The following is an 18728-nucleotide window of genomic DNA, read 5'->3' on the forward strand; positions in this document are numbered from 1 at the left end:
TCATTGGCTTCTGAAGTGTTGTTTTCTCACAGTGAAACGCCTTTTGATTTGCATCAGCTTTCCCTCGGCTGGCTCGATGACCTGGTACCTCTGCACACAGCCAGTTTCTTTGCGCTGAACTGTGTGTTGACGCATTTGTTTTTGTTTTGTCTTGCTGTTATATAAATACGATATCAGGGTTTCAGGTAATGGACAGTTTTGGAATGAGCTATCTCAGAGAATTCGGTGCAGCCGTGCCTCGAAGCGTTTGATATGTCACATAATCCCAGCTGGAGTAAGCTGTGCACCTTCTCTTAGTAATTTGGTGGCAGAATCTGAAATCTGGTAATTGGTTGCAACAAAAACACCTTGAAAATATACTATCGCAGTAGGGGGCTTGGACAATATGATGGGCATTTATTTTGAAGTCCTACCCACTGTTAATCAACCACTCGTATTTGTGAATAGAAAAATATTCAAACAATTGTACAGCTTTGCTGACATGATTCACACCAGCAAAATTGTTTTGCATTCACCTTTTTTTTGTAATCTTGTATGGAGGCTCATGGAATGAGCAGAAAAATGAGGGACAATGGATATTTTTCATATATTTTTTATTTTTGGATACAAAGTCAAGGCTCGTGTAAGAGCTAACACATTAAACACCAAAAACATAAACGGACACACAAAATCCAAAACATATAATAAAGGGAATGGAAGACAAGAAGGGGGGGGAGAGAGAGGGAAGCACACAAGCACAACAGAAGAGAACAGGATATCGAGAGATCTGTGGAGGGGAGAGGGCTGGGGTGAGGGAGGTGGGAGGGGTACACTGTATAAAGCAAGTGGACACTACAAGGAATTTCAGGAATGAAGTCTGAGATTGAAAAAGGTGGATTTGGGGTGTATTAACGGGGGTAGAAAAGATCAAGGTTTTGGATGGTGGAAGATAAGAGATTGTGGTGAACAGCTGTTTTGAAGACCTGGAGGAGGAGTGGGATTGAAGCGAGTGAGGGAGTTTGTTCCAGAGGCAGGAGAAAAGAGGAATGGAAGAGTGAAGGTGAGCAGAGAGTCTTCATTTTGGAAGTTTCAGCAGAAGTGGGTTGCTGGCATATCTTGTGTGTCCTGAAAGAATATTTGGGGGGCAGAGCACAGACAGAGCTGGGGCATCTAGGCTGGAGAGGAGGTGATAGAAGACAGAAAGTCAACCAACCTGCCTGTGCTGAGTGAGTGCAAGACCCTCAGAATCAGCTTCATCGCAGGAGATTCCAATGATTCTGAAAGCTTTGGTTTCTACAGCGTGAAGCCGAGCTAGGTGTGAGGTAGGAGCACCAGCCCAGAGGGGAGAGCAGTATTCCATTGAGCTGCGGAAGAAAGCTTTGTATGTGGTGCGGAGCTCAGTAGTGCCAAGGAAGACTTCACACGACGGAGGATGCCCAGTCGGCGACTGGCATTGGAGGCCAGCTTGGAAATTTGGTTTTACCAGGAAAGATCATGGCAGATAGTGAGATTCAAAAGCTTGAGTGACAGAACTTCTTGGAGAGGATTGTTGAGAAAGTAGTTGGGAGGGTTGTCCAGTCGGTCTTTTCGGAGAGACAAAGTGAGTGTGAGATTTGTCAGGATTGAAAGACATGTTCCACTTGTTTGACCAGTCTGTGATTTTGTCCAGGTCTGCATGCAGTGAAGAGGCTGCTGCCTTCCGATCTGAGGGTTGAGATATGGAGTGACAGAGAGTCGAGTCATCAGCAAAGAGATAGAGTATTTTAAACAACATGGATCATAAAACAATGGGTCAATTGCAAAACAAGGAAACGACTGCAAACACATGGACCACAGCATAATGAACTAGATATGAGGGATTGCTTTAGATGGATCGGAACAGGGGCACAGTGGGTGCATGTTTTGAAAAATGGTTGCTATGAGCTCAGTTTTTTTGGAAATGGGAGAAACATGAGATGGTCATAGACAACCACCTTTAGAGGCCATTTTTCCCTGCAAGCGGGGGTTTGCCTTTTTCGGGGACCGTGGTTGTTGTTTTTTTTTTTCGGTCCCCTTTTTGAAGCAATGTTTTACGGCCGGATGCCCTTCCTGCCGCCAACCCTTTTTGTCGCCAACCCTTTTTTCGCCTTTTACGACAAGCAGGGAATTACCAGTGAACTGGTACTCAATTAGCCGACCTCGGAAGGATGACAGGCTGAGTCGACCCCCCTGGCGTTAATTCAGCGATCGACCAGGATTCGAACCCAGGATCCTAGGATCCTAAGCTGGCACCCTAGCCGCTAGCCCAACACCAGGGCTCATGGTCATAGACAGAGATGGTCATAGACAGCAAACATAAAATACTGCAAGGAAGAACTCAAGACAACAGATTTAGGAAAACAGTTTCACAGGTGAGAAAATGTTTTCCTGCAACATAACAGCAATTTTTCGTAATACATTGTAGAATTTATTTTCTAGTTCCATTTTCAAAACGTTCTCCTTTTTCTGCTTCGTGAATTCATGACTTGCATTTTTTTATTGCCACAAGTTTGTTGAAAGAATGTGGTTTTGATTAGTAAGCATTTTTAACATAGCCCAATGGGAATAGGTCAATCTAATGAGAGGGCCAAGGAGTTGCTCCACGTCTAACCATCTAGCACTTCTCTGGGAAAATGTCATTCAAGAACCGTCGCACATTTGAAGCACATTGGCAGGGAGCACACGTTGTGTTCGAAGGTGTTATCTGAGATTGTCGTCATAGTTCACGGATAAATAAATTCTGCGGCATTACCAAGTAACGCTCACTGTTGTTTCTTTAAAAAAAGAAAAGAGGAAGTACCATTGATGGATGCATGACTTCCTGAGCGTGCACAACACTGATTTTAGATGTAACTTTCATGTTGCCAGACTTCAAGTGTTTTTATTTCATCCCTTAAATGTGGATGTTGTGGTGGTTGACCTTGCCACTGATGTGGAATCAGAAAAGTCAACTCGTCAAGAAACCAAGGGGCATTATGGATTTAACAACATTATCAACATCATAACCAACAAGAAAACGTTATGAACGAGATGGTATTCATAGAATACTAACCCCGCACAGTCAATTTGGTGCAAGCCAACTCTTCTGTTTTTGAAGGGGTTTTTTTCTTTGATCCAATATGGCCCCCATACCACGTGAGCGATGATGTCATAAATTTACATTCTCCAATATAATTGTTACGTAGATCACGCTCAAGAAATTTCAAACTGATCAGACTAAGCATTATCCCTGTTGGATTATGACATCATAATTAAGGCACCAACGACGTCATCGTTAACAACACTTATTCCTTATATGGAGCTCTTTACAATGAGCCACATTTCATTTTTTTTTCATAGAGCGGTTTCGGAGATGTAGAGGTGCAATGTTTTTCGGTTTTTCTAAGATTGTACCTGTACCACATGACCTATCACCTATGGCGTCATAATTGTCATTAAAAAAAATCTGCATGAGATGAAGCTCTCCTAAGGTGAAAATATTGTGTACATCGGACCAACAATTGGAGAGAAAAAAAATTCGTACTGATCTGTTTTGTTCTCTAATTATGATGTCATAATGAAGGCACCAATGACATCATCAACATGTCTTATTCCACATTGGGTGTACTTGACAATGAGCCATGTTTCAATTTTTTCCATTGTGCGGTTTAGGAGATATACAGTGCGTATCAAAAAAAAGGTAATCTGAATTCAAGGGGTTAATATGCAAAGGTTATTTATTTTGGCAATTTACATGTGGCTTACTAATTAAGAGGAGATCCTCAGCTTTCTATTGATACCTTTGATGCATCATTGCTGTCACACATGACCGAGTACATGTTCATTGAAAATGACAAGTTCAAATGGCATTTTTACAAGTTTGGCTAATCGATGCAAGTCAGGATAATTGGTGCAAAATGAACGTCAGATGTGAACTTTTCTCAGGAATTATTGGCCTTTATGCACCCACACCTTCAACATGTCCACCTCCCCTTTCAACACAAAGCTCACAGAGGCGGAGCATGCCCTGAACTGCTCGTCTCACCATAGCCGGGTCATTGCGCAAAGCATCCACTTCATGTCGAATACGGCCTTGCAATTCGTCAAGATCACAGGGATGAGTTATGAACACCTTGTTCTTTAAATGTCCCCAAAGGAAATAATCACATGGTGTGAGGTCAGGTGAGGATATTGGCGGCCATTCCACTGCATGGTTGAGGGCGATGACCCGGTCTCCAAAGAGTTCCCTCAGTCGATCTTGGACAGCGATAAGACGATGTGCTGGGGCGCCGTCTTGGGCCCACCAGAGATATCTGAAGACACCACGAACCTGTCGCTCAAAGTTCTCCTCCAGCTGCGGTAAAACTTCATCATTGATCATCTGCAGATTCCTGTTACCATTGACATTCCTTTGAAAGAAAAATGGTCCGATCGCCTGACCACTTCCACAAAGTCCCAACCAAACAGTCTACTTTTGTCTTCATGTTGGTGTCAAAATTAAATTCCGGGGGTTGTCCTGTCGGTGCGTACTCAAGAACATTATGGGTGTTGACCTTGCCGTCCATGGCGAAAGCAGCTTCGTCGCCGATAACGAGATACTGCGGGAAATTGACATCTGCTTCGCAACGTGCTATCAACCATCCGGCAAGCACCAGCCTCCTGGCAAAATCCCCTGGCGTAAGTTGATGCCGGATGTGAATCCGATATGGATGTTGGTGGAGGTCCAGTCTTGTGATTCGGTTGAATGTTGCCGAAGGCAATCCAGTCGCATTTCGTCTTGCGCTGGTATCCCTAGGATGCTCCAAAACTTGCTGCCTTACTGCTGCAATTTTCATTTCCGATCGCCCAGTGTGCCTCGTACCAGAATTGCCCTTGTTGCGGTTGAGGCTAGTGCCATGCTCTTGGTATTTTCTAACATTCGCCCAGATGGTTTTGGCTGCTGGAGGCTCCCGTTCTGGGAAACGTTCCCTGAACGCATCACGAGTTCGCTGCAAACTTCCAGTTTGGTGAAAGGTTGTAACCATGAAGGTCCGCTGTTCAGTCGTAAGTTGAACCATCTTTTCAATGACTTAGACTGTCTCTAAACCCATACACTGTAGGCCCATTTTAAATACCCATCTTAAACAAAGGATGACGCAACTGACGATTACCAGACCAGCTTAACAATTTTACATAATCAACTTGGCAGTCGACAAGTAATGCGTCCATTTCAAACTGTCTTGCACCGATTCGCCAAAGTTGTAAAAATGCGATTTGAACTTGTCATTTTCAATGAACAAGTACTCGAACATGTGTGAAAGCAATGATGCATGAAAGGCATCAATGGAAAGCTGAGGATCTCCTCATAATTGGTAAAACACATGTAAATTGTCAAACTAAATAACTTTTGCATATTAACCCCTTGAATTCGGATTACCTTTTTTTTGATACGCACTGTGGAGGTGCAACTTTTTTTCCAATATGACGCCCACACCACGTGAGCTATTACGTCATAATTTCATTATTATTACGTCATAATAACCGTCCCCAACTTTTTGAGATATCTTGTTCACAGACAACCAGACAGACCAAAACAGCCAGAGGTGGAAAATAACCTCAATCCACCTTTGGTGGTGGTTGTAACAATGAATGGAGCCAAATACAGGCAAATGCTTGAGGAGAACCTGTTTCAGAGTGTGAAATACCTTGGTCTATGTAGAAGATTTACGTTCAAAGAGGACAATGATCCCAAGCATACAGCCAAAGCAACACTGGATTGGCTTCAGAACAAGAACGTGAAAGCCCTTGAGGGGCCCAAGCAAAGCCCAGACTTGAACCCCATTGATATAATCTGTGGAAAGACTTGAAGATTGCTGTTCACTGATGCTCCCCATCCAACTTGACAGCTTGAACAAATCCACAAGGAAGAATGGGAGAAACTCCCCAAATCCAAATGTGCAAAGCTGATACAGACATACCCAAGAACATTTGAAGCTGTAATTGCTATCAAAGGCGCTTCTACGAAGTATTGACTATTATCAAAGGCGTGGTTGAATATTTTTGTAAATGACATATTTCTGTATTTCATTTTTGATTATTTTGTGAAAAAAAATTCTAAAAAAAACAACAAAGTGGTTCATATAAAATAGTAAAAAATAACCAGTCGAATCATTGTCATTAATTGATTTACATGGTTTCTTTTTTTTCGTTTTTGTTGTGGGGGGCGGGGAGAGGGTTTCACATTTTTCCGGGCCATCCATACGTGTATGAACTGCATTCCAAGTAGTACAATGGCAAAAAATTTAAGTCCCCCCACCCCACACCCCCACCTTCTCTTCATAGTTTTGCATATTTGGATAAATTGTGTTGCACTGTCGTTGAGAATCTCTTTGGAAAAGTTACTAAATTTTGGGCAATTATGTTACACTGATATACTTTTGAACAATTTTTTTTCCAATTTTAACTTTCTTTGAATAAGGAATAGGGAAGACTGTCCAACAGAGAAGTCACTGCTGCAAGTTTTTGGACATTACCCAAGTCTCTTGGAAGTGTTTTGCATTGTTTTTGTACACATTACGATACGTTGGACAATTTTGTGGTACAGACAATTCTATCTTAATCAGCGAAGAACCCAGAATGCAGTTTGCTTGCTTGATGAAGAGTGCTAAAGCATTTGATATTTTAATCCCTTACCAGTGATGTCATTCTGTGTTTCAATAATGTGTAGGAATTTGGAAAGTTTTCAGTTTCCAAATGAGAACCTTTAGGCAAGATGGTGCAATTATGTAATTAAGCAAATTACTTTTCCAGGGTCCGAGTGACGCTCCAGCAGTGGACACTGCAGAGCAGGTGTACATCTCTTCACTGGCTTTACTCAAGGTGTGTATGAGTGGATATATATATTTGCACAATGACATGCAAGGCTTGCGTTGGAATAAAAGTTTAACTTTTGGATGACGGAAATAGGTTGTGTTATGCTTTTTATCGGAAATGGAGTCGCACCTGACCCGTGTTATCATTTTTCTTTCTGTATAAATGCATGATTAACATATTTTAGAGTGGAATACATTTATCCTTCAAATTCAGACTCAAGAAAGGTAAACATGTATTTTTATTCTATTCCAGTAATTATTCGAAATGATAAAAAAACAAGGACAGATACATTCAAAGTACACCGCTCCCATGCCAAATAAATAAGTAACATATCCTCCAATGGCATCATGACAATGGCATCGCCAGGCCTTTGGTGCATGGTGATGCCGCCTGCAGCACATGGAGACGGTATTGGGAGGGATAGGTGTACAATAATTGATTGATTAATTTAGTAATTAAAATAAATAAATAATAGTCGTGAAATAATTAATTTATTAATGAAATGCCTAATACCATACCTAAACCAGCAGTGTTTCATCCGAAGCTGTAACCTTTTGAAAATTAAATAATTAATTAAATGAAAAAAAAAATTAGTCGATTAATTGATCAAAAAATCAAAAATATCCTTTATAGCCAAATTAATTGGTCACTGTCATATCCAAATATTAGCTTCCTTGCTCAAAAGGTGCCTGAGATATTGCCCAAATGAGAAAGAAAATAAATAAGTACTTAATAAACCCTTAATAATTAAATAATTAATTGATTAAATAAAAAATATCGTTTTTTGCCAAAGCACGTGCTCACTATGCCGAAATTTCAGCTTTCTAGCTCAAAGGATGGCTTGATGTTTATTTTTAAACAGCATTTTGTTTGTTTGCAGGATTTGAATACAAAAGTATCAATATGAGTCTGTCAGCCGAGTGTTGAAAAATGAATGAAATTGGAGCAGTGATCAATTACCTCCATAATAAATGGTTGACCACAAAATAAATATATTTAGACATGATGGCAATATGGGAGGATGAGGTTCCTTAATATGCAAGTGTAAAAAAAACTTGACAGCTGCATTTATATGAAGAAGAATGAACACTTCGGAAGAGCCAAAATCATGATGCCCCCAAGGAGGCTATCATGGCACAAAAAGTTTATGCAGTCCACAAGCTGTTGATAAATGACAGATGATCATGTCAGGCACACATCTCTAGCATTGGGCATCAACATTGGGTCACTGGGCTCTCTCTTGAAATATTGGGAATGAAAAGGGGTTTGACAAGGTTTGTAGCCATAATGTTCACTGCTTCGTAGAAGAGAGCATTTGTATTTGACATTTCTCGGGAAATTTTTGAGTGGTTTGAAAAAAATCCAAACAATTTGATGACCAGGATATTGACTTGTGATTAAAATTGGATATTCTTTACCTGGGGCCTCAATGCAGAAGGAATTCATTCAGCCCACCAAACATGTGCAACAGTTGTCAACCTATGGTTGTTTGTCTCTACTCCATTCTTCTTCTTCTTATTTTTTTAATGCTGAGCATCAAGCAAGGAGGTGGCACATACGTTTTTAAAACTCTTTTAGTATGACTTTGCCGGGGTGGGTTTTTCAGAGAAGATGCTCTAACAATTACGCCACTATGTCTGGTTAAGCGTACAGCACCCAGTATTTACAGGTATTCTCCAATCCAGGTACTAACTGGGCCCAAACCAGCTTGCCTTACGAGTTCGGGAATATTCAAGATTTTATGGTCAGAGGCGATCCCGACGAGTCATGATTTCACCATTTTGATCCTGAAAGTAAACAGCAGGACATGCAATGAAAGCACAAACTTTCTCTGCCTCCTCAGAAGCTCAAGAATGAGTCATCAGCTGGAAAGTTTTGGTCACCGTTTTCTGGAATAGTGTTGGGGTGATCATGCCTGTTTTACCTCCTCAAAGGCAAGGCCGTCGTTTTCTGGGATAGTAATAGTTCAGTCGCTCTTATAAGTATGATGCTGAATGAACTGTGGTGGTGGCACAAAGCTATCAAAAAGAAGCTATCCAATCGGTTCATCAAGTTTGTCTCCCTCAGACCAAGTTGAACAGAACCATTTCACCTCGTTGAACGAAGAGCTTTCTGGGAATATTTTTGATTAGTAAGTACTTAGTAGATTCTAGTTGTTCAGGTGTTCCTAAACATAGACTTCTTTCTACATGTTGGATGGAGCCAAGCTGCAGCAATACTGGAGCAAGTGCAATAAACCTAAGCTGCATTATTTTGAAAATTAAAGGGAAATTACGTTATCTGTCAGTGTAGAAACTTTATGAATGCTCCTCATAGTCCAAAACAGGGCTACTTTTTTTTTCTTTTTTTTTCTTTCCCAATATTCAGATTCAAAAAAGAAAAACAACCAACAATTCTTTCTAGGCCCAATTCAACCAGTTTTTAATGTAACAGCAAAGAACATACTTTGCCTCAGCCTCAGTCGACATTTTGTTTGCGTTCCGTGAACTTCATAAGTCCATATGACATCGCATGAGGAAGTTTGTTGACTACAAGGTTGTGTTGTAGACTTGAGCATGGCTTGGAGAACAATTTATTTCTCGTACTTTTCTGAGATTTTGATCGAAATAAGATTTTTCTGGTGCTTGTTTTCTCATGAAGTTCAACCTGGATTGACTAATGTATGAGCACACTGTTGTCACAAAGTATTGTCTCTCCTTGCCCTGCAACCAGATGCTGAAACATGGTCGTGCTGGTGTACCTATGGAGGTCATGGGTCTCATGCTGGGCGAATTTGTTGATGACTACACCGTGCGAGTTATTGACGTGTTTGCGATGCCGCAGTCTGGCACGGTATTTGATGCACACTTGTATATGTGTTTTTGTGCTCTTTTTCCACCCTACACTGTCACTCTAAAATATGTTTTGCTATTCCATAAAGTCAAACCATATTCATGCTATGGCTTCATTTGCAAATGATCTCCTATGTTGCAGTGACTCGTTTTTGTGTGTGTGGGGTTGCAGTGCCACCGTGCTCATTATTTTGTTGTCTTGGAGTGCTATTGATCGTGTGCTTGGGAACGTATTTGTGGGTCACACACACACACGAAAACTCGTGCGTAAACAAAAAAATGTTTTATTAAAGATTTCACGATTTTATTTCCTGTAGCTATGAATCGCATTTTCTTTGGGCGGTGTATCATCACTCCGAACGAAACAGGCATTACCAGGTTTCCTTTGCTTGAGTTGTAATCAAAAAGTACCTTTGTTTCCTCAAAAAGTAATTTATGATCGAAGACGTGTTTATTCAGGCTTAAAATGCACATCAGAGGCCGATCGTTGTCCGATGGAGCCCATGACTTCTTCATTTTAAAACTTTAATGTATCGAGAACTTTTCGCTTTACAAAGTAAAAATAGATTAAAACCAAACATTATTAATAAATATTGTATTCCATAGTTAGTTAACATTATTATGTACATTTTTGAAGTGATGTATTGTTTAATTCCATGGTTGGAAAAGAGTTGACTCGCTTAAAACAAACTCTGTATATACACTCCAGGGATATGGAAAAATATAATTAGACTTTGGTTCGATCCCGAACTTCAGTATTCAGTCGCTGTACTTTTACTAAGTAATAATATAAATAACAGAGTCCTGGGAACGTTCTCTCCTCTCCTTTTCCTCTCTCCTTCCCCTCTCTTCTTTCCTTCTCTCCTTCCCCTCTCTCCTTCCCCTCTCTTGTTCCCATCTCTCCTTCCCCTCTCTCCTTCCCCTCTCTCCTTCCCCTCCTTCCCCTCTCTCCTTCCCCTCTCTCCTTCCCCTCTCTCCTTCCCCTCTCTCCTTCCCCTCTCTCCTTCCCCACTCTCCTTCCCCTCTCTCCTTCCCCGTGCCCACATAACAGTCAACACATTCAACACGACTTGGAATACATGTCGCCAATTTTCTCAACTTTAGCTGAAACTGAGACTTGAACCATCCTAGCAACTGTGATGGTGAATTCGAGCCAAGATAAAGCATGAGGGAGACTCAATGAATGACCTTTATGTTACAGGCCATGTTAGTGACTGTCTAAAACTCTAAACAGAGTCTAAAACCATGTTAGTGACTGTGAAAAATGAAATGAGATATCGAATTAGAATTGAAATAAAACTGAGAGAGCAAGACACCGCAGGCCTAACAAAAGAGGCCTCAAAGCTATGTGAGTAAACAAAATGGTGGCGATTTGTTTTTGATGTCCCTTCCAGAATGGGTGGAGCTACTCTCTCAATGGAGGAGGCCACACCCACGGACAGACTCGCACACAATCCCCTATGGAGAATATTATATAGATAACCACCAAGGACGCATAGATGCGGCATATTTATGGAAAATCGAAAATTATTCACGGATTGAGTTAAATCGTACAAGTATGGCAGTTGAGTAACTAAGCACTTGGAAACAAGCGAGGACATGTATATCTGTGCAAGGTGGCAGTTGAGCATACACTTTCTGAAAGTGTGGCCACTCAGATCAGGCACTGGTGGCCTACGATTTGTGGTCATGGCATGCTTTGTCTTTTTACCGTTTTTCTTTTTTTTCCAGCCGGCTTTGAAAGGCCACATTGAGCCGTGACCACACAGCAACCCACAATTAGTCCCGCAATGTCATATAAAATGTAAATAAATGTGAGGATTATCACTTTATTTCATACTGTGGGGTGGTCCCGCCAGCGAGCGCTCTGCTCTGTGGTCCCGCCAGCGAGCGGCCCCCTCGGCGGTCCCGCCAGTAAGCCCTCCCCTCAGCAGTTCCGCCAGCAGCCCCCCCCCCTTTTATTTATCCGCATAGAGGATTCAGTTGTGATTTTAATTTATTTACCCATTTTGTGATGACGAGGTCTGTGCATAAAGATTCGTTCAAAAACATGTAGACTCTTTAGACAAAAAAATTCGATGATTAAAGTAATAATGCAGACCACAAACGGTTTGAAATATTATTTTGATTGCAATCTTGGACCATGTTTTTGTGTTTGGTATTAGAACAACGTTTATGAATATCTAACAGCAAATGTCTCCCTTCATGGGACTTGAACACTGTCTATTTTATTTGGGGGATTGTCGATTTAACTGGCTGTATTTTCAGGGTGTGAGCGTGGAGGCTGTTGACCCAGTGTTTCAAGCTAAGATGCTGGACATGTTGAAGCAAACAGGACGGTCAGTATTAAACAAGTTGATTGTAAACATTTCAGATGGTATGCTCAGCCTATTGTAAGCATGCCTAAGTGAATGGCAGTGACAATGTGAGCACAGTGCTATTCGAGCATTGATTTATTTAAAACTAGAACAATGCAACGGTCAGTATTAAACAAGTTGATTGTAAACTAGTGTCGCCAATATGCCTCCGCATAGTCCCACAATGGGTAGATGCCATCACTCTGCATATGTATGGGTAGTGGATCACGTTTGTGAAGTTTCGTGTTGATCGGATAAGCTTCGTTTTTCTATCCAAGATGGCTGCCAAAACATGTGACATATGACATCATCCTTTTCAAACGATATGCAACCGTGCTGTTAGATGATATTTGTAAAATTTTGCATCGATAGGGTGAGTGGTTTCAGAGATATAATTATTTAATTTTTTTTTCTTTTTTTTTGTATACATAATCGAGGCTCATGAAAGAGCTAACATTTATCACACAAACAAATCAAACAAACAAACAAAGTGTATAAAAAGGGGAGTGGTAGACAAAATGGTGAGAGAAGGGGAAGCACATGAACACAACATTTGTGAGGGACAACGGGAACGTGTGGGAGGGAGAGGGCTTGGGGGGAGGCGGCGTGGGAAGGGCATTATGTGGGAAGGGCATTATGGGGGGAAATATTTTACAAAATAGTTTACAAAATATTTTCCTTCAATCCAAAATGGCTGCCAAACCATGTGACCTATGATGTCATAAATTTAATATTTCAATACAAATGGGTCATAGATGATGTGCATGCAATTTCAGATTTTTAGGATAAGGAATTCAATTAAAACATTTTTGGCTGGTATACCACTTCACCTATGATGTCATCATTATCATGCTTTTGTTCCCCATTGGGAGTACTTGACAATATGCCAAGTTTCAAATTTTTCCATTCAGCAGTTTCCGAGAAATAATTATTTAATTATTTGCTTTTAATCCAAGATGGCTGCCATACCATGTGACATATGACGTCACAATTATCATAAAAACATTCTGCATGGGTGTCATTCCTACCCTGAAAGTTTTGTCTCAATCGGACATATGGTTGCTGAAAAAAACGAGGCTTAGCCCGTATGGACGGGCGGACATAAGGACGGACGGACAACCTGAAAACATAATGCCTCCGGCGACAAATTAATAATTGGGGTTTGTTTATTTTTACCTTTTCTTGATCTTTTCTTGCTCTCTCATTGGTTTTTTTAAAGTGTTCTGACTAAGGTGTCACAGCCTCTGTGCAACCTTAATCCCCAATGAAGAAGCTTCATATCTGTAACTAGAATGGCACCAAAAGAGAGCATATCTTCGCCAGGCTGAACAGTTTAAGTTTTGTATCAGACTGATAGGTCGGATCTAGATCTGGACCTTAATCAAAACCTAATCGGGTTGTTCTTGTCGCCTAACGAACTCATCTACCAGGTTTGTCATAATCCATCCACGATGTTTTGCAATATAGTTTTTAGCCTTATCTCTCAATGATGAAGAATCACTTTAAAATTCGAGTTTCCGCATCAAAATCCGGATCTTCTCCAAAATCTAATCAGTTCATTCTTGTCACACATCCAACATGTCCACCAGGTTTCATACTAATTCTTCCATAACTTTTTGAGATATCCTGCTCACAAAAAAATAAACAAGAAAGAGGTCGTGCACAGCAGGATACTTGTGAAATCCAAGCGTTTGGTTTTGAATAGTGAGCCAATTCAGTGACCCAATGTGTGAATTCTGTTCAAACTAGCACAGCATTCAGCCTCTGGGTAGGTGAAGATTGTGCATCACTTCCTGAAAAAAGTATAGTCTGTGTATTACAAGAAGACTACAGGTGTTTGTGTGGTATGCATCTGAAGGGGTCTAAGGTTCTACAGGTATAAGGGGTTTAAGTGTTTCAAAGGGTCAATAGGGCTCTATTAGAGATCAAAAGATCGAAAGGGGTCTAAGTGGTATAAATGTCTAAAAGGTACTTAATTATGGTCACACCAATAGTCCATAATTTTAATATATGTAGTCAAGGCCCATAATAAGTAATTTATATTCATACTCAGTTCGAACAGTACGTAATTAATAGACATAGTCACATGGGTCGTCTGAGGCTTCACCTCAACGAGGGTTCTCGGTTTTATATAAGGAACAGGCAGCCCCCGACTTACGGAACTGGTTATGTTCCAGAACTTTGTTCATAAGTCGAATTGTTCGTAACTCCAAAAGTGCTTTTTCCCCACCTATACAGCATCAAGGCTTGTGGAAGAGCTGCAACATAGAACGGATACAGACAAAAATAAAATTGTGGGTAGATGCGGGAGGGGTTAGTATTCTGCCCGTTGTTTGGGGAGGTTGCTGGTGAGTGATGTCATATTCAGCAGCTGCTAATAGATGTGGTGAAGCATTTTCATTGTCTAACTCATGGGGTTTACCGTCTTGCTCAGCTTGTGGTAGATGCAGTTGACCATTTTCATTGTGCAACTCATGGATAATGCCATATTCAAAAGCAGGTGGTAGATGTGGTGGAGTGTTTTTATTGTATAACTCGCGGGTGATGCCGGATTCAGCAGCTGGTAATAGATATGGTGAGGCATTTTCATTGTGTAACTCGTGGAGGATAACGGCTTATGCAGCAGCTGGTAGGTATGGTGGAGTGTCTTTGTAGCGTGAATGGTGTTACATGCCGTACACCTAGGTTTAGAGTGCAAATGGTGGGACCTGCCACAAAGCTAGGTTTATATTGCGAATGGTGGGACATGCCGTGTAGCTCGCTTGTAGTGCGGGTAAAAAGTGTTTGTCCCCGCGAAACACCATGAAAACGCAAAGCACAGTGGGCAAATGTAGAAGCAGGTCATGTGCGTGGCTCATGGAAGATGTATTATTTTGCGTACATCCAGCTGCTTTATGCGTGGCTGGTGGAAGATACGTTTTTAAACTGTTATGCTCGCAGCCCGTGGTTTTTTGTTTTTTCCAAGATGGCGGCCGAACCACGTGACCGATGACGTCATCATTTTTTCCCCTCCACCAATTTATACCTCTGACGCTCAAGAAATTTCATCTCGATTGGATGAAGTTTTGTACTTGTCGAATTATGACGTCATAATGGAGGCACCCATGACATCATCATTAACAAACTATGTTATTGCCCATGGAGATTTCTTTACAATGATCCATGTTGTACACCGCACCTTTCCTATGCCATCTCCAGGCATTGCAAATCGTCATTGCCGGGCACCAAAGGGGGCTCGGCAGTGACTCACGCTGAAAGGGAGTACTCAGTTTTCACTCTGGTTGTTTGTTGCACACCGCACCTTTCCTATGCCATCTCCAGGCATTGCAAATCGTCATTGCCGGGCACCAAAGGGGGCTCGGCAGTGACGCACGCTGAAAGGGAGTACTCAGTTTTCACTCTGGTTGTTTGTTTGTTTTCTTGCTTTCTTGCTTTCTTGTTTGTTTGTCCAGACGATATCTCAGCCATCCTTTGAGCTCGGAAGCTGAAATCTTGGTGCAATAGTGAGCAAGTCCTTAGTCAAAAACGGCTATTTTTTGTTTTTTGATTAATCAATTAATTGAGGAGTTATTTAATTATTAGCGATTAATTAAGTTATTAAACCCTGGTGTTGGGCTAGCGGCTAGGGTGCCGGCTTTAGGATCCTAGGATCCTGGGTTCGAATCCCGGTCGATCGCTGAATTAACGCCAGGGGGGTTGACTCAGCCTGTCATCCTTCCGAGGTCGGCTAATTGAGGACCAGTTCACTGGTAATTCCCTGTTTGTCGTTAAAGGCGGCAAAAAGGGTTGGCGTCAGGAAGGGCATCCGGCCGTAAAACATTGCTTCAAAAAGGGGACCGAAAAACAACAACAACCACGGTTCCCGAAAAAGGCCAACCCCCGCTTGCGGGGAAAAATGGCCTCTAAAGGTGGTTTTTTTAAAGTACTTATTTAATTAATCAAATTTCCTTTCTCTTCTGACCATTAACTCAGGCACCTTTTGAGTTTGGAAGCTGATATTTGGACATGCCAATGACCAGGTGATTTGGCTACCAAGGATATTTTTGATTTATTAATTAATCAATTAATCGATTAATTATTTAATTATTCGATTAATGACTAAAAAAAAAAAAAGTACTTGCTCACTATTGTGCCAAAATTTCAGCTTCCTAGCTCGAAGGATGGCTGAGATATCGCCCGGACAAAAGAAAGAAAACAAGAAAACAAACAAATACAGATACATTCAAAGTACACCGCCCCCATGCCAAATAATTAAATATCCTACAGCACGGCATTGCCGGGGCGCCTTAGGCGCCCGGCAATACCGCAGTGCACCTCATGGAGGCTCCATTGGGAGGGAGAGGTGTACGGTAATTGATTGATTAATTGCATAATTAAAATCAATAAAAGATTATCACAAAATATTTTCTTAATCAACTGGCTAAAAGCATAACTAAACCACAAGTGCTTCATCCGAAGATGTATCTTTTAGGAATTTAATTAAATATGTCATTAATAAATTTTTTTATAATTATTTGATTAATCAATAATTAATCAATAAATAATTAATCGATTAAATGATTAATCAATAAATCAAAAATATCCTTGATAGCCACATCACTTGGTCACTCATGTCCAAATATTAGCTTCCGAGCTCAAAAGGTGCCTGAGATATTGGCCAAATGAGAAAGAAAATAAATAAATGATTAATAATAAAAATAAATAAATAATAATTATAAAAAATTAAGTTATTAATCAATTCGGTCAGAGAACACATAAACCACCACCATTTCTTCAGATTATGTAACTAAAAAAATAATATATTTTTTTAGTCATTAATCGAATAATTAAATAATTAATTGATTAATTAATAAATCAAAAATAGCCTTTGCAGCCAAATCACCTGGTCATTGGCATGTCCAAATATCAGCTTCCTAACTCAAAAGGTGCCTGAGTTAATGGTCAGAAGAGAAAGGAAATTTGATTAATTAAATAAGGACTTAATTAATCGCTAATAATTAAATAACTCCTCAATTAATTGATTAATCAAAAAACAAAAAATACTGTTTTTGACAAAGCACTTGCTCACGATTGTGCCGAAATTTCAGCTTCCTTGCTCAAAGGATGGCTGAGATATCGCCCGGACAACCAAGAAAGCAAGAAAACAAAAACAAACAACCAGAGTGAAAACTGAGTACCGTATTTTCCGGTGTATCAACCGCAGCTTTTTACCGACGGGAAACCCCTAAAAAAGGGGGTGCGGTTGATACACAGTAACAGAAAAATTTGTGCATTGAAAAACTGTCATATCAACCGGACGTAATCTTTATATTACTTTGGGGTTGCGGGGATACAATGATGAATGATCGTCAATTACGTTACTAAGGTAGGTTCAACGCCGATTACTGCTGCCAGTCAAAATACAAGAAAGTTTGAAGTTTGTAATATTTGATTTTTCTATGCGTATTTGTGAAAATGTGTACTTTCACTCGTCCTCTTTGAATGACAGGTCACATAGTGAATAGAGTGTGCTAAATAAAGACAGGATTAAGTCACAAAACAAAAGCGTCAACATGGTAAACAGGATGTTTTGCATGGGACATTAGGACGTACCTATTGTCTAACCAACGCCGCGGTAAGGCCACATAAAATAAAAAGTTGTTGAGCGTGCTTTTTTCTCAAAAGTTCGGGTAGGGAGGGAGGTTTTTATTTTTATTTTTTATATTTTTTTCCTACTTTCCATTGAGTTTTGTTGACATGGAAAAATATGAAATAAAGACTTTTCTCCTCAAAATGATTTTATTTCTTCATTCATCGGGTTCCATCCTGTGATCCGTGGCCGTGTCTGCAGCCAACACAAATTTGAGAAATGAGCCAAGAGTCTTTGTCACATCAGAAACTTTGCAAGCTTGTGAAACTTTCGTCGTGTCGGTTTTACTGGGGCCGGCGAATAGTTTGACAAAAGTACCGCGTGTATCGTCAGGCAATGGCTCCCTATCCCCATCATACTTACCGTCTGAGAACTCTGCACAGAAGTCCGAGATTGTAACATCCAACTCGATATTGCACGCAAACCAGTCCTTCACCGTCTTGGACGAGCCCTCACGGGCTATTGATGCGATCACAATAGGCATTTCAAGCCGATTCTAGCACGAATCAATACAGATTTCAGCGGGAAAAATCTCACACAATAGCCGCCATGAATGGCCAACGTAAAATGGGTAAAGTTGCCCGAGGCACTTGCGACGCTCTGCACAGCACACACTGCGCATGCGGTGCAGAACGGCGCCAAATCTGAATGTGAAAAGATCGTTTTTTCATGATTTTTTTCAAAAAAAAAAAAAAAAAGTTTCGGGTCGGGCGGGGACGATCAACAACTCTTTTTTTAAAATCTGGCCTAACCTATTGAAGTTTTCTTTGATGCCGCCGCATGGGCTGGGCGAATGTATAAAACGGAGAGGTCAACGGGGAGTTTCACCATTCGTTCTATCCTGTTCGAGCTATCAAGACCAAGATTCACCATTCGCTTCTATCCTGACCAAGACCAAGCTTCACCATTCGCTTCTATCCTGACCAAGACCACGAGATGGCACCACGATCATTCACAGCAGCTTTCAAGCTCCGTGCCTGCAGGTTTGCAGAAGAGTTTAGTAATCGTGCGGCCGGCCGACACTTCGGAATCGACGTGTCTGTCATTAGACGCTGGCGGACTAACAAGCAGACCCTGGAGACG

General features: G+C 40.9%; 1 protein-coding gene across 3 annotated transcripts in view; it reads left to right on the forward strand.

Annotated features, from left to right (window-relative positions):
- PSMD14 (proteasome 26S subunit, non-ATPase 14) overlaps positions 1-18728 on the forward strand; it is a 164110-nt gene that overhangs the window by 58457 nt on the left and 86925 nt on the right. For all 3 annotated transcript variants that reach the window (XM_068102652.2, XM_078785340.1, XM_078785341.1), the window contains 3 exons: positions 6766-6834; positions 9541-9660; positions 11928-11998. In XM_068102652.2, the coding sequence (XP_067958753.1) occupies positions 6766-6834; positions 9541-9660; positions 11928-11998 (260 nt within the window). The remainder of the gene's footprint in view (positions 1-6765; positions 6835-9540; positions 9661-11927; positions 11999-18728) is intronic.

Source organism: Myxine glutinosa, chromosome 10 (assembly GCF_964187855.1).
Source record: "Myxine glutinosa chromosome 10, kmMyxGlut1.1, whole genome shotgun sequence".
Lineage (NCBI taxonomy): Eukaryota > Metazoa > Chordata > Myxini > Myxiniformes > Myxinidae > Myxine > Myxine glutinosa.